This window comes from Aotus nancymaae, unplaced genomic scaffold (assembly GCF_030222135.1).
Source record: "Aotus nancymaae isolate 86718 unplaced genomic scaffold, 86718_ANA_hifiasm-v0.15.2.pri h1tg000040l, whole genome shotgun sequence".
NCBI classification, from domain to species: Eukaryota; Metazoa; Chordata; class Mammalia; order Primates; family Aotidae; genus Aotus; species Aotus nancymaae.
In genome coordinates this window covers 42,344,363-42,361,009 of record NW_026988454.1, presented here as the reverse complement: position 1 = coordinate 42,361,009, position 16,647 = coordinate 42,344,363, and the positions used below count along the sequence as shown (strand labels likewise).

Sequence of the window (16,647 nt, the reverse complement as noted above, 5' to 3'; positions counted from 1 at the left end):
CAGTAGAGAGTTTGAATGGAGGGATACAGGTAATTGATGAGTTTTAAAATGTAGAGTGAGAAATGCTGCAACAGGGCTGATGCAGGGTGCTTCTCCATTAGTAGATACATGCCATAAATATGCTGTATTTAGCATTTGCTCCCTACCTTTAAGTCCCCTTTAACTGGTGAACTGCTACTTGTCCTTCATTTCTTAGATCAAATGTCATTTTCTTAGAGAAACCTCCTCTGACCCTTATTACACCAGATCAAGCTCGTCTGTTGTATTGTCTTCATGTTTTCTACTTTTCCTTCATAGCATTTGGCATAGCTTATGAATATATATTTGTTAATATAATTGATTACTATCTGTCTACACCTATAAGCTTCTTAAGAGAAAGAGTTATGTCAGACTTTATCAATGAGAAAATATTTTCCATGCATTTGGCAAAGCTTATGCATGTTTGTTTATACAATTGGTTAGTGTCTGTCTACATGTATAAACTCTTTAAAGACAGGAGCCATGTCATATTTTATCAATGAACAAATAATCGTTTGTTGAATGAACAAATGAACGAAAGACAGCTAGATGTTTCAGGACCATGAGATTGCAGTCAGTTTAGGAGGAATTGAGATGCAAATGAGAACAGTGAGTGGAGTATTCTTTGTAAAAATGAAAGGGTGAGGGTAATCATTGGCTAAAGGATCAGGTGGAATGAAAGGAAGGAGTCAGTAGGGTGGGATTTATAATCACAGAAAGGACAGGTGAAGAGGAAGCGGACGGAGGGGAAAACTGGCATCTGAAGATTTCTAAGAACATGGGGCGGTGGGATCAAGGGAAGTGGTGTGGAAAAGAAGAAGGAAGGAAATTAGGCTAATTTATTGTACGGCTCTACCCTGAGGAATAAGATTTGGACAGTATACTGCACTTTAAGGAATTATTGTCAATATAAATTAATCATAAGACAACTCGAAACATATGAAATTTTCTGTAACAAAAAGAAACCAGTACCTTGAAGATAATTAATGTTATCAGAGTTAATGGCCTTAAAAAGCTAACATTATAGCAGGAGACACCAAATAATTTTGAAATCAGCATCTTAATTATTTTTGCAACATAGTCTACTGTGATAGAAGCAACTGATTCTTGTTCATTCGGAGTTTTACATGTGATAATTACCTCTAAATAGTAGTCTTTTATGCCTAGTCCTTGATATTGTCTATTAGCTCCCTGACATGGCAGTTGAGGATTCATTTTACTTACTTGACTCTAGCTGCATTCATATTGCTGCAAAGGATGTGATTTCATTCTTTTTTGTGGCTCAGTAGTATTCCATGGTCTGTATATACCACATTTTCTTTATCCCATCCACTGTTGATGGGCACCTAAATTGATTCCATTTGTTTGCTGTTGTGAATAGTGCTGCAGTGAACATGCAAGTGCATATTTTTCATAAACTGATTCTTTTCTTTTGAGTGTATACCAGTGATAAGACTTCCGGGGTCGAACTGTAGTTCTGAGTTCTTTGAGAAATTTCCAAACTGCTCTCCACAGTGACTGAACTAATCCACATTCCCAACAACAATGTTTAAGCTTCCCTTTTCCCTGCAGTCTCACAACATCTGTTGTTTTTCTGACTTTTTAATTGTATCTATTCTGACAGGCGTGGCATCTCGGGATTTTTTTTATTTCAATGGTTTTGGAGGTACAGGTGGTTTTTGGTTACACTGGTAAATTCTTTAGTGGTGATTTCTGAGATTTTAGTGCCTCTATTATCCAAGCAGTATACACTGTACCCAGTATATAGTCTTTTATCCCTCACTCCCTTTCTACTCTTAACCCCGACCCCGAGTCCCCAAACTTCAGGAGACCATTTTTATACCTTTGCATCCTCATAGCTTAGTTCCCACTTATCATTGAGACCATACGGCATTTGGTTTTCCATTCCTGAGTTACTTCACTTAAAGTAATGGCCTCCAGCTCCATCAAGTTGCTGCAAAAGACATTATTTCATTTCTTTTATGCTCCTGAGTAGTATTCCATGGTGTATGTATACCATGTTTTCTTTATCCACTCATTGGTTGATGGGCATTTAGGTTGGTTCTTGCAGTTGTTAATCTTGCTACTATAAATGTGTGTGTGCACATGTATTTTTCATATAATGATTTCTTTTCTTTTGGGTAGATACCCAGCAGTGGGATTGCTGGATCAAATGATATTTTACTTTTGGTTCTTTAAGGAATCTGTTTTCCATAGTGATTGTACTAATTTGCAGTTCCACAAACATAAAAGTGTTATCTTTTCCCCACATTCACACCAACATCTGTTGTGTTTTGACTTATTAATTATGGCCATTCTTGGAAGGAGTAAGGTGGTATCTCATTGTGGTTTTAATTTGCATTTCCCTGATGATTAGTAATGTTGAGCATTTTTTTGTGTGTTTGTTGATTGTTGGTACATTTTCTTTTGAGAAATGTCTATTCATGTCCTTTAACTTTTTGATGGGGTTTGTTTGAGTTTCAGGGGATTTTTTTTTAAAAGCTTTCCTTGTAACTTTTGTTTCTACTTAATTCTTCCAGATATCAAAAGTCATCGAGGGAAAGACATATATAAAAATACTTTCAAAAATGAATTAGAGGTTAGGATTCTATCTAGAGTAAAATATTTGTTGGAGGCAATAATACATAACAGTCAATTCAGTTATCAAATGGTGCTTAAACAATAACATAAGCCTTCATTTCTTGGTGAAACTGGAGACAAATACTTGTGGGCAGATGTGTAGTGATTTAGTCAAAACATTGTATGTTCAGCAGTTCATTTATTGTTATTCTTCTACTTTATGATTAGGGAGAACCTTATTTGAAAATAACAGGCCAAATTCCAGTTCTATCTTTTTTAGATACTTTGTGGGCATTTTATTGAACTAAATGTAAACAACTTGAGGAGGATAGGTACTAGTTTATTTTATTCATGCAGATGGTTCCCAAGTTAAGATGGGCTGACATGATTTTGACTTTTCTTATCATTTTTCAACTTTTCCGTGATGTGAAAGTCACACGCATTTGGTAGAAACCATACTTTGAATTTTGAATTTTGATCGTCTCCCAGGCTCTGAGTAAGCTGGGCAGTGGCAGTGAGCCACAGCTCGCAATCTCATGCCATCATGAGGGCGAATAACTGATACTCACAGTGGACTGAGTCGCCAGCATTTTTTGGATATTGTGTTTTGTATTTTCATATCCTATGTCTACAAATTGCCCATTTTCAACCTATGATATTTTCAACTTGGAGCATCTGCCAGTATATATGTGTAATATACATATATATATATGTCTAATATATATATGTTAAATATATATATATAATGATTAATCTCTTATTACAGGTCTTAATCTGTCCTATGAAGACTATCCTACACACAGAAATGGTTCCTTGTGTCATTTCCATCTACTACAACGTGGACTTAGTATCAAACTCTTATAAGGGACTGTCTAGCTTATTCTCAACATTTCATCTTATGACCATAAGTATAGAAAGATATAAGTAATGTTTGGTGCCTATATATTCAATTCCATAAATGTCAGTCCTTATTTCTTATAGACAGAAGAAACTATGAGTACTAACAAATCAAATGTCATTTGTGGTTTATGAGTCATCAATTTCATCTAATGGATTAGGATTACCTAGTCTTTCTCTATTTAAGTAAAAAGAGAATTTAAGTAGAAAGAAAATTTGATACTAAATTGTGGCCACTTGGGCAATTAGTTTATTTTTTAGCAGAGTTAAACCAATGAATATTTTTGAAACTATAATAACAAATAAAATCACCTTCATTGAGAACAAAATGAACTTTCTGTAAAATTTAAACCCATGTTTTAAGGCTTTATGTTTTAAAAACAAAAATGCCACTATTAAAGTGAGACTGATAAAGATGCACTCGGGGAAATTCATTAACATAAGAAATGTATTATCCCTTGATTATTTAAGTTCAAAATTAAAACTTGCTTAGCAAATGTAAAAAATAATGTCTCCTGTTGCAGATTAACTTTCTTTTTGTTAGTTTATTTCTCTATTCATATCAAATAATAAAATATTCATATGTAATCAAGACATTCATAATAATATTAAAGGCAGCACTGTGTACTTGACAATTGGTAAATAATGAAACAATTTTTTCATGATTATGTGTATAAAATACTCAAATTAATCTATAGAGCCATATAATCCCAAAATGTACAGGGTTGCTATAGAGCTTGCAATTGTATCACTTCCTATATAGAAATACTATTTGACCAACAGGATTTTAGTTGCCTGCTGCATTTGAAATACAATGATACTAATAAGAAAGACTGTTAAAAAGAGAAAGGCTAGAAATTGCTATCTTAATTATTTAAATGAAATAATAAATAGGCCACATAAAGATTTTAGAACCCAATGAAGCAATATTACAAACAGATATAAAATGACAGTGAAAATCACTTGTGAAATTTTGAGGCAAAACTTATTAGAACAAGTTTTCTGTCAGGAAAAGTTGTGATGTCATTTGTAGGGACGTGGATGAATCTGGAAACCATCATTCTCAGCAAACTGACACAAGAACAGAAAATCAAACACCTCATGTTCTCACTCATAGGCGAGTGTTGAACGAGAACACATGGACACAGGGAGAGGAGCCTCACACACTGGGGTCTGTCTAGGGGCTAGGGGAGGGACAGCAGAGGGTGGAGAGGTTGGGGAGGGATAACATGGGGAGAAATGCCAGATAGGGGTGACAGGGGGATGGAGGCAGCAAACCACATTGTCATGTATGTACCTATGCAACAATCCTGCATGATCTGCACATGTACCCTAGAACCTAAAGTACAATTAAAAAAAAAAAGAATGTGAATTGGCTGGTAGAATGACAGAAACAAGAAGACACAGATATGCCTTGTGGAGGGAGAGCTGACATGGTTGACTGGCTGACAAATAATATGATTGATCTTGTGGTATTACCTTTTAAGTTCGTGATAAGAGGCTGCTTCGCATAATAAAGAAACAAATGAATTCCAAATCCTTTCTCACTCACTAGGATTATCACTCAGGCAGTTTACTTTTCTGAGCTCTGGTTATGAAAAAGAATGCCAATTTCATGGTGCGGTTTTAAGACTTAAAAGTGCTAATCTGTGTACAATGCTTGGCACGTAATAGGCTCTAAACAAAAATTAGCCCTGTCTCCTTGGTAGATTACCCAGGACACTACTATCAGTGTCAAATCAGGAAGTTTGTTAAGTTGTATTATCTCCATTTTAAGATCAAACACAATATACAGTCAAAAAGTTGAGTGTACAGTGTTTTGGGTTTTCAGGAGTTGTCTTCAAGCATGTGGTTTAAATAAGGACCAGAAGCAATTCGAAGGTCCAGTAAGGCTGTTGGCCTGTGGTATTCCTAATGCCTTTTACTGTGCTAAATGGCTATGGCTACAGTAACCATTGATAAACATGAACAACAGAGGGTAAGTGCTAGACTAGGGGAGGACTTACAGAAAGCTAAAGGGTTTAAGCTTCAGAGACCTTCACCTGCACAGGCCCCTTTTTAGACCTTGTATCTAATTTTTATTTGTAAGTTACATTATTTTGCTTAAAGAAGGCCCTCAAATTAAACAATTTACAGGCCCGGCAAAAGCTGGAACTGCTGCTACTGGTCTGTCACATAAAAGGGAAAAAAAAATCACTATGACTAAAAAAGAATAAGGCAACCAATAGCAAGAAACATGAGTTTTGCTTTTCTTGCCCAAATCATGATTTGTTGGTAACCCTTGACCCCAGGTGCTTACATGCTCTTGATCACACATTAGCCCTTGCCTATCTAGGAAAGCACGCTGTAGTCCAGCATCAGCCTAAGAGTTGCCCATATGAAGATTCTTGGATTGCCCGTCAATCCAGGAACTTGCAGTTAAATTACACAGGTATTTGATTTCTGACATTTTTAGGTGGGTAAAGGGGAAGAAATAGATGGGAACCATCTTTATATTGACCTGACTCCATATGTGCCAAAATGAGTTAGGCCCTGTGCATAGATTATCACATTTTACACTGCTTAGTAAGGAATATTATCTAACTTGAGGCTTGGGAGAGGTGAAGTAACTTCTTTTTAAACAGCTAGTGGAGCTAGAATTCAAACACAGGGCTTTGTGAAGTCAAAGCTCATGGTCTTTCCAACCTCCCTGTAAGGCTGACGCTTACCTGCCAATTGTCAGTCAGCCACTGAAAACGAATGGAAATTTCACCTCCAGTTCACCTAACGATTTTGAATGCTTAAACTCCTGCCAGCCAATTGGCAAGCTTTTCTTTCTTGGTCCCTTCATTTCCCCATGTATGAGTGCCCGCCTGTAATATGCTGCATTCTACTTTAATTATTACTTCTTCAAAATGGTCACAGTCACCAAGAAACTCTCCAGTTAGGTAGGTAGATAGACAGAAGATAGACAGATAGAAAGAAAAAAAGATGGGGGGTGCGGGGAAAGAGAGAGAGGTGTTATTTTTTAAATACAAATGTTATGATTGCTATGATTAATAGCTATTATTATTTTACAAGCAGCCTCATGAGTTCTTTTGAAATTCATGTTGTTCCTTTAAATTTCAGTTTTACATTTTAGCTATTTAATCCCTAAAACTGAAACATTGCTCATAATTTGGAGTTAGCAACTTCAAATTTTTATTCCTAAGACCTATACAACAAGGTTATAATTTAAAGTAAGGAAAAATTTTCATCTTTCAACCTTTTCATTTCTCCTTTCACAGAGCTCTTCTCTTTTTCCTGGATAATTTTTTTTCCACCTTCATAATCACTGACCAATTATTTGTAATGCAGTTATAACTATACTACTGCAGAAATTCAAATAAATACAGTGCATGAGGGGAGGGAAAGGATAATTTTAGATGAAATATGTAAAGCTGTGGCTTGTGGCCAAGGCTTGACTAACGAGTTAAACAACTACTGAAGGATTTGACACCCTTGTTAATTGTAAAATTCCCATTGCATTAAAATATTCACTGACACTCTAGTCCCAAAACAACATAATGAATAGAAGCTTACACTAATCAAAATGATATCGGGAACATTTTAAATATGAGTTCTAAGCAAAGAACTCACGTATGAATGAGTGAAGACGTGACTTGAATGGACCAAGTACCTACTCCAAGTGCAAGCTTGCCCAGGCCACTTGCTGCCCGGGGCAGCTTTGAATGCAGCCCAGCACAAATTTGTAAACTTTCTTAAAACATTGTGAGATTTTTTTTTTGCAATTGTTTTTTACCTCATCGGCTATCATTAGTGTTAGCATATTTTATGTGTGGCCCAAGACAGTTCTTCTTTCAGTGTGGCCAAAAGATTGGACACCCCTGCCATAGTGAAATAGACTGTTTTTAGGAGGTCTTATTTTAGTAACAGGAAAGCTTGGCAATTGTATTAGTCCATTATCATGCTGCTATTAAGAAATACCTAAGACTGGGTAATTTATAAAGAAGAGTTTAATTGACTCTCAGTTCCGCCTGCCTGGTGAGGCCTCAGGAAACTTAGAATCCTAGCAGAAGGCACATCTTCACAGGGCGGCAGGAGAGAGAATGACTGCCAGCGGGGGAAATGCCAGATGTTTATAAAACCATCAGATTTTGTAAGACTCACTCATTATCACAAGAATAGCATGGAAGAAACCACCCCCATGATCCAGTTCCCTCCACCTGGCCCCGTCCTTGACATGTGGAGATTATTACAATTCAAGGTGAGATTTAGGTGGGGACACAGAGCCGAACCATATCAGCAATGTAACCAAAATATTATTTCTTTTGATTAAATAATGTTAGGTTAAACTGTGTTAAGGTGTCTTACGATTATTCATGCAGTGAAGTATGCACAGATACAGATGGCTCTAATTTATATACAGTATCTCCATGAGGATTCTGAGTTGTGTCCAGTTTTTTTTTTTTTTTTTTTTTTTGAGACGAAGTTTCGCTCTTTGTTACCCAGGCTGGAGTGCAATGGCACGATCTCGGCTCACCGCAACCTCCGCCTCCTGGGTTGAGGCAATTCTCCTGCCTCAGCCTCCTGAGTAGCTGGGATTACAGGCATGCGCCACCATGCCCAGCTAATTTTTTGTATTTTTAGTAGAGACGGGGTTTCACCATGTTGACCAGGATGGTCTCGATCTCTTGACCTCGTGATCCACCCGCCTCGGCCTCCCAAAGTGCTGGGATTACAGGCGTGAGCCAACGCGCCCGGCCTGTCCAGTTTTATCTCAAAGAGTAATATCTTAATTATAACATGGTCTCAGTGCTTGAAGCAGTGACTACCACATTGTACATATGGTGAACTATCCAAAAAGGAAATCCTTGTTACATGATAGATAAAGTGTGTTTACATGTACCTTTTGTAACCCTAGAGAAAGGTGCTTAGTTGCACAGATGGCATTATACAAACAAATCTACAAACAACACATTTACGAATAATATAGAGCTGGAAAATAAAATGGTATTGCAAACATATTTATATCTGCTATCATTTCCTTCAACAAATAGAGACTTCTGCTTTTTTATATTTATTCACAAAAACTTTTATATAAGCCTTTCTTTTAAGGAATACTTTTTATCTCTGCTTATTCCCCCAAGCTGGCTCATTCTTGCTGATCATAGCATAAACAAAATATACTTTAAAAGCCTTTAAAATTTTCTCCTAACCATTGAGTTAGGTGTATGTCTGAAAAGATAAATGTGTCTTCCTTGGGATGTGTTTTTTTTTTATATTGGTCAAGATAAGCCAACAGCTTGAGTACCTGAAATATTATCAAGCTTTGCACACATGAAAGTATTTGGTAAAAATGTAATCTTGGAGAGTATGATCATAAGCAAATTCACAGCCTCAGGAGTGCTATGAGAGACTTTTTATTTTGGTAAAACTCGTAAGTGTTGTTCCCTAAAATTTGCAGTTTTACTTTTTAAAAACTCAACTAACCCTTTCCTTCTCTTTCCCTCTCTTGCTGATACAGATCCACATCCAGAGGACTGAAGGATGTGACCACATGACCTGCTCACAATGTAACACTAATTTTTGTTATCGATGTGGTGAGAGATACCGCCAGCTCCGATTTTTTGGAGACCACACGTCAAACCTCAGTATATTTGGATGCAAATATCGCTACCTCCCAGAGAGACCTCATTTAAGGAGATTAGTGCGAGGGTCAGTCTGTGGTGAGTTTCTGACATGCTTGTGTGTATCTTCCCTGGGAATTAAGTCATGAAAATAGAACTTGGAAATGTGCAGCCAGGGATGGGGGGCAAAAAAAAAAAAAGAAATGTGCAGCCATGATAATTTAGAGTACTTGCCACATGCCCAGTATTCAGAGGAGGATATTCTCTCACCCTTTAAGATTAAAATTTAAAACTTAAATTTTGTTAGCAGGACACTACTTAAATGAGCAAGTAGACTTTGTCTGAAAAAGCAAATTATTAATCACATGCAGAAATCTGAAGTTATTTGCCTCTTAAATTTCTGAAACCCTGTCATAAGCCACTTGACAAGAGGGACATGTCACATTTATTTTTGTAATGGACAATATCCAGCAGCAGGTCTTATACATCTTCTACCATTCAAGGAGGACATGCAGTACAGTACAGCATGGAACATGGTCTAGGAAGGTGAGGGGAAAATCCACCTTTTAGAGCCTTGTAATAGAGTTCCATTATATCTATATAATTTATAAGTTGTATATATTTTCATTGTTTTAATCATTAATAGGTAGCAGTTAATATAATTAAGTCTCAAATGCCCTCAGTGCATACAAACCCAAGTTTAATTATCCAAGTGAAAATGCTTTTGTGGATTGACTTTTTACCCCCTCTTCCTCAACAACACATAGCATGTTTATACACAACCACTTCCACACTGGCACACAAATATGCAAATGGAAACACAGACAGCTGCCCGTAGACAAATCGCTCTGGCCAAATGCCACTGGCTTTGGGTAATACAGGGTTCTTTGACCAAACGTTTCTTCTTCTACTTCTCTGGAATGTATCCCATTCCCTTCTGCTCTGGAATGGAACCATGTGAGATTTCTTCCTCTTTTTCATCACATAGATGTCTGTTAAAATTCCTTTTCTGGCAGTGTTTTTGATGTGTAGGCAATACTTTTTATTATCTTCCACGTTTTCCTTTTCCTTCCTACTTTTGCCCAGTTACTTAATGGAAAATCTTTATATCTCTCCTTAGCCCTTTGTCACTTCATGACTGTTGTGAACCATTTTCCTCCTTAGAAGCGTATGATAGCTGATCAGAACAAAGCTGATGTTAGTGATAGATTTCTATCAGGTAAAAGATAGAACATATATATTCAAATGCACTTTCACATATGGAAAACAATGTCATCATTTGCTAAAATCTATGTGATCTTTATAAAAATATTCTTCCTGAGGTTAATTGAACATAAGTTTCCACAGCCAATAGTATTCAATAGTCAAGACTGCTTTTAACGATTTTCCACTGTGTGCCACTCCTTAATTTGCAAATATGGTAGATGTTATAACTATATAATTGGTTATAATTATATGACCAATATAAAGTATTAAACAGGTATTGGAGGAGTAACTAGGGAATCTAACCTTAACCTCTAATACTATGAGAAAATTAATTGCAAATTAAGTTTTGAGATAGAACCTATTTGCAAATCTATGCAGAGAGCAACTTTAAAACACAAAACCACTATATTTTCTGCTTTGTTATTTTATTTTCTACCTCAGTGCCACCTTTAATTTTATTATGTCAGGGTGTTCACTTCCATTCTTTATTTTAAATAGAGAAGACATTTGTTTTGCTCATGGTTCTAGAGGCTGAGCAGTCCAAGACCCAGTGGCTGTATTTGGTGAGGGCCTTTGTGCTGCATGGCAGGAGGGCAGGCAAGCACAGGAGACAGAGAGAAGATGGGAGCTGAACTTACTCTTTTGTCAGGAACCCACTCCCTTGATAACCAACACACTCCCATCGTAGTGGTATTAATCCATTCATAAGGGCTCTGCCCTCAAGACCTAATCACCTCTTAAAGGCCCAACCTCCCAACCTCCTTTTTGGCCTGTCTTTTGTGGGTGCACTTGCATGTGTGTACATAAAATCACATCAGGTTAAACCTGACAAAGTAGAGAGCAGCTGGCTTGAAGATAAACTCTCATCCACACATATTTTCCCCATCCCAAGCACAGCTGCCTCTAACTGTTACTGGACCAAAACTACAGGTAAAGTGGTCCTACCTCCCCCATCCTCACAAAAAGCAGGAAAAGTAATTTTGTGATTTATAAAGTTACATACTCCCCGCCATTTCAGAGAGAAGATGGAGTATAGGAAAGCCCTCCTACCCACTGTTCTTGTGTGATATAACCTAACTTGCTGCCTCAGTCTTGGAATACAGCCTCATGTGGTCCTTGGCCAGAGGCAGAGAAAGGGACTTCATCTCTCTCACAGCTGAAGGGTGGGAAATATGGTCTTCATTCCATGTAACCATGTGCCCAGCTAGAGATCAGATGTTCTGTTCATATATTGTAAGGGAGAAGAGAGATTTGGGGATGATTAGTCTGACACAGGGGCATCTCCACAGTGGGGTGTGGGTAGATTATTAAAGGAATGGTACTGGGCATAAAAGTGGCCGAGGAGAAATTTTAAATTCTCTTATTACGCCATACAAAAATTCTAAGTTTTAAGTCATATAATCTTGAAGACTAGGTCTTCAATTGATTTCTAGATGACAATTAATTTATATAAACAAAAACAATGGAGCCTTTTCCAAAAATGAATATTCAATTTAAAACAATGATAAGCCTGGAGCCAGAATTGAAGAAATACAAGTAGCCAATACATGTGGTCAAAAATATTCAGTGTTATTAGCTGTCACAGAAATGTAAGTCAGCATTCTCAAAATGAGATGCTAACTAATCATTAATTAGCAGATGTTTAATCAAGTTAATACTTAATACTGCACTTTCATACTTAATGAATTCAAAATTCTGTACAATTCTTTTGCAAAGAAATTTGATACTAATGTGAAGCGCATTTTAAAACATTAAAATCTAGATAGACTGAAAATGGTTGATGTGCGAGTATAATTTAAAATAGGAAAAAAGGAACAAAAAAGTATAGGAATATTGAAATAAAATATGATACATGGATACGATAGAATATTATTTTTGCAATTGAAAATGTTTTAAAACAATGTTACTAATTTAGGAATAAGGGATAGTATGCTTAGTCCCTTAAGACGGTTTCAAAAGTAGATGTAAACATGTTTTGAACATGGATTACATAATTGGAGTAAGTTTATTTCCTATCTGATTTCTTGAATTCTGTGATGTTTGAGAGGAAAAGGAAAATCAATGCTGTTACTTTGTAGTCATGTTTTATTAGTATTAGAAAAATGTACTGATAATTATTTAAAAAGGAAATATGAATGAACAGACTGATCTATGTGCAAAGGAGAAAAACACATTCTTTTAAAATACATGTGCTTATATATCCTAAACTCTTAAACATCACTTTAAGAGTGCACTAAACGTAATTGTTCAGTGGGACTTATTACTTACTTGGATTCTGTCGTTGATGAAAAATATAAATAAAACTCACGTCTAGACATACTGCTAATTGAATGGAGATGTTTTTAAATTAGAAATTTAAAACAGTATTGTATACCTGTGTGGTCATCTGGTTGCAAAGATCATTCCTTAAGAATAAAAAAGTTAATATGTTTTGACAGACTTCCAACAAATGGCTGTATTATGTTTCTTTTTTTTTCTGGTTATTCTAAATTACTGTCCTTAATTTATAGAATGGTGTTGCTGTTTCATTCTTAAATTGCAACATGAGTCTACTGCAAAGTTTCTTTTTCTCATCTCTTGTTGCATTTGAGTTGTGCAGCTGTGAAGCTGTGTTATATCCTTAAGGTTTACAACACAGTAGCAACATGTTATTTATTATTGCTCTTTTTTGTGGCTATGTCTTTCAAAGTCAGTGGGATTGTGATGGTGGACTCTGCCATGTATACTTATGAGAAGAGTTTATCATCACTGCTTAATGATTTATCTAGAAAAGAAAATGCTGGCTGATACCACTTGACATCCTTACCAGCACTTACCCTTCTTATTTTATAAGTGCTTCCTTTTTCAATTTGTTAAAATGATTCACTTGAGTATCTTTCAACATACTGTATATATATTGGTAGTTTTCTCTAACATCTTAAAATGTCCCATTTGTAGTTCAGTCTGGTAGGCATTCATATTATTAGTTTTCTTTGGACCCAGGATGTAAATAAACCACTTCTTTAGGTGTGGGCTTGAACAGAAGCCCTCTGTAGGGCCTAGCAGCTCTCCATGTTGTAAGCTAACTAGATTTTCTCCTATCAACTCAAAATGCACCGCTTAATCTTTTAGCATTGCAAACATTGAAAATGGAAAGGATCTTAAGGAAAAGCACAAAGATGAACTGTCCTGGTAGAATACAGTGAGCCAGATGTTTTGGAATGTTTTTGGTTGGGAAGGATAAGTGATTTATGAGATGTTTGGTGCGTGTGCTCAGGACTTTGGTGAAGTTACTAAACTTACATGTGTATATCTGTTCTATACCGAATCCTGATACATTTCTTAGATATATACAGCCTTAAGTGTAATCAGACTACTTAAAAAATAATGCAGACTGCGATATTTAAAAAGCATCACTGTTATTATGTGGTAAGTTAGTTTTGAGACTCCTGAAATTATTTTGCCTTTTGTTTTCCAGCTGGAAAGTTATTCATTGCACCTCTAATTATGGTTTTGGGATTGGCTCTAGGGGCCATAGCAGTTGTAATCGGTAAGAAACACTTCATGTACCTGAGATTAGAATTTTCTGAGGGCCACAGAGAGAATATGAGTGTAAATGTAATAATGTGAATCAATTATTAAGTGGACATAATTTCTATTGTATGCCTCCTTTAGATAGATTACCAGAATATCTTCTAAAAGATCAGAGGAGCGTGTTTCCTGTAGGATGTGTTAGTATGAATTTTTCAGTCTATGAACACTCTGAGTTACGTATCTTATAAAGCATTATTAACCCTTTTATGATACAAAATTAATAGAATTAGTATCTTAGGGAAGGAGGCAAGTGGAATAGAATCCAAATTTTCTAATTCTGAGTTCAGGTGGAAGCATCAAGGAAAAAAAGTTCTGGTTCACCCTATGTGTTTGGTTTGGTCCAGTAATAGATGCCATGGATAAAATCAGGTAATGTCAGTGTGCACAGGAACATATACCCAACATACACTTGAGCACTGACAAATAGAAAACCTTGCAGTGATTTGCATAGTTTTATTTATGCAAGTATATTAAAATATGTATTTTAAAGCAGTGGTTTTCAGACTGTAGCATGCTTTAGGAATATCCTGGAGGGCTGGATAAAACACAGATTGCTGGTTTCTATCTGCAGTTTCTGACTCAGTATAGGAGAAAGGTCCATGGATTTTTATTTTTAAAAAGTTCCCAGGTGATGCTCATGCAGCTGGTTCAGGGGCCATAAATTGAGAACTATTGCTTTAATAATTTTATTTTTTTTTGCTAACTAAAATGATTTTCATATGTCAACTTGTGTTTAGCAATTAATACATATGCAGGACAGATAGAATTGTAAAGTATCTGGCATTTAAGTTCTTGCATATGAGTTAGGACATTATGAAATAGATATTATTATCTGTATTATACAGTTGAGGAAATAAAGCCTTATTAGGACCACATAAGTGGTAGAATCAAGACTCAAACCCAACATTTGGCTCCACAGCCTGTGTTGTTAAATAATATGCTATACTGCCTGAAACAAGTGTGGCTGTCATAGTGTGCAAATGATACGACTGTGGACAGTAAAGAAGATTCAAACCAAAGGTTTGATATTTTGATAGAAATCATTATTCCAATTTAAACTGGTATCACTGAGGGTGTTAAAAGGAGAGAAAAGCTAAAGAGAAATATTAAAGAATTATTAATTAAAGAATTAAAGAAAAATATTAAAGAATTTTGTAGAAGTAATTACATTTCATAGCATTGATGTCTTCCTCTTTTCATGTTCATACATTGCAAATAAATAAATGGGAACATTTTAAAATAGGGAAACCTAAATGTCTTCATCCTAACTAACTTTAACTTTTTTATCCCTAGGTTTATTTGTATTTCCTATCTATTGCCTTTGTAAAAAACAGAGGAAACGATCACGGACAGGTATGCACTGGTAAAATGCAGATGATTTCATCCAACTAAGCTGGTTTGGGTAGGAGCGATATAGAACGGTACACCCATCTGTGAGTCACATCTTGAAAAATACTGAGAGGAACCTTCTACCATCTCATCTCCCAGTGAGTCTCCGTGGGCCACAATGCCTCTAGCTATGGTGCACTCCCAACATGGTATCCTGTCCTTTCCCTAAACAAATTGCTGCTGCTTTTAAAAAATGGTCACTTTCATAAACTATAAACATCTGTATCATAACTCTGCCCTTTTTGGTTCTTAGAAGAAGATACTTTAGGAACAGTTATCCTCAGAATTCTTCTGAGCACGCCTCTTCTGAGAATTGCTTGGACTATCTTTGAACTCTGCACCTCCTTCCAGGCCATCTTGGGAGACTTGGTGTGAATAGCTGAAGTCCCATCTGTACCAACAAGCAAGGCCACTTTTCAGAAGATAAGAGTTCACTGAATGCACCTATTATAATCTGTGGCCCAAGCAGTATAATTCCTTTATCCATCAAATGTTATAATTGCTAAAAGTCTCAATGTCCAAAAGGGAATGAATGAAACTAAATTAATGAGAAGAATACTAAGTTACTGAAGTGTATATGTGTAGGGGTGTGAATGTGTGTGTATATAAATATGTATTAAAACCAGGCCTAATAACCTTGTATTTATCCAGTTCCATGCCGCTACACTATTTTTCCACATTTTCATAGACCTATTGAAAGATGATGGTTCCTTTGGGGACGTAATTTGCCAATGTATTGAATTAAAGTCAATGTAGACAACAGGCTATTTTGATGCTGACCTTTTCTATTTCTTGCTCTTTCTTTTTGTCACACACACACACAGAAATTTGTGCAGTGTCACCCCAAGGAGTATTAAGCTTTGTAAACTGACAAAACTGGCTGCTTTTAGGAAATTCTCAAGACCCGAATATTCAGTCTTTTTAAAATGTATTTTGGAATAGCTTCACTCTGTAGATAGATCCTTCACATGGGGATTATTTAATCCAAAAAACAAGTTTGCTATAGAGAACTGCTTAAGCCTTTTTAAAAAAATCCTATTCTGCTAATTTTTCACCCAACTTATAATTATAGATAATTCTGCTTTAGGTCAAGGTCTTACATCATTTAATATCCTAACCCTGTTCTCTCTCATTTCCTCCTCTCTTTTTTATTTGTTCCCAAGGTTTTTCATAAAAAGACAATACAAGTTTTGAAGGATTTTTTCTTATGTTTAACTGCTCAAACATGTACATTTTTTGGGTGTCCTCTTATGGAGGAGTTAGTTTGAAAACTTTTATGTTCATCAGTTTATCCAAAATATCAACTGCTTTTAGAGAAGGAAACAAAAAAGTGAAGGAAATATTTTCAGCAAGTTTTTTTCAACCTACAAAAGCT

The 16,647-nt window shown here is 35.9% G+C and overlaps 1 protein-coding gene across 1 annotated transcript in view; it reads left to right on the top strand.

Annotated features, from left to right (window-relative positions):
* RNF217 (ring finger protein 217) overlaps positions 1–16,035 on the top strand; it is a 122,873-nt gene extending 106,838 nt beyond the window's left edge. Inside the window, exons 4-6 of the mRNA XM_012475704.3 lie at positions 9,002–9,203; positions 13,768–13,839; positions 15,177–16,035. Of these exons, the coding sequence (XP_012331127.3) occupies positions 9,002–9,203; positions 13,768–13,839; positions 15,177–15,250 (348 nt within the window). The 3' untranslated portion in view covers positions 15,251–16,035. The remainder of the gene's footprint in view (positions 1–9,001; positions 9,204–13,767; positions 13,840–15,176) is intronic.
* The last annotated feature ends 612 nt before the right edge of the window (positions 16,036–16,647 follow it).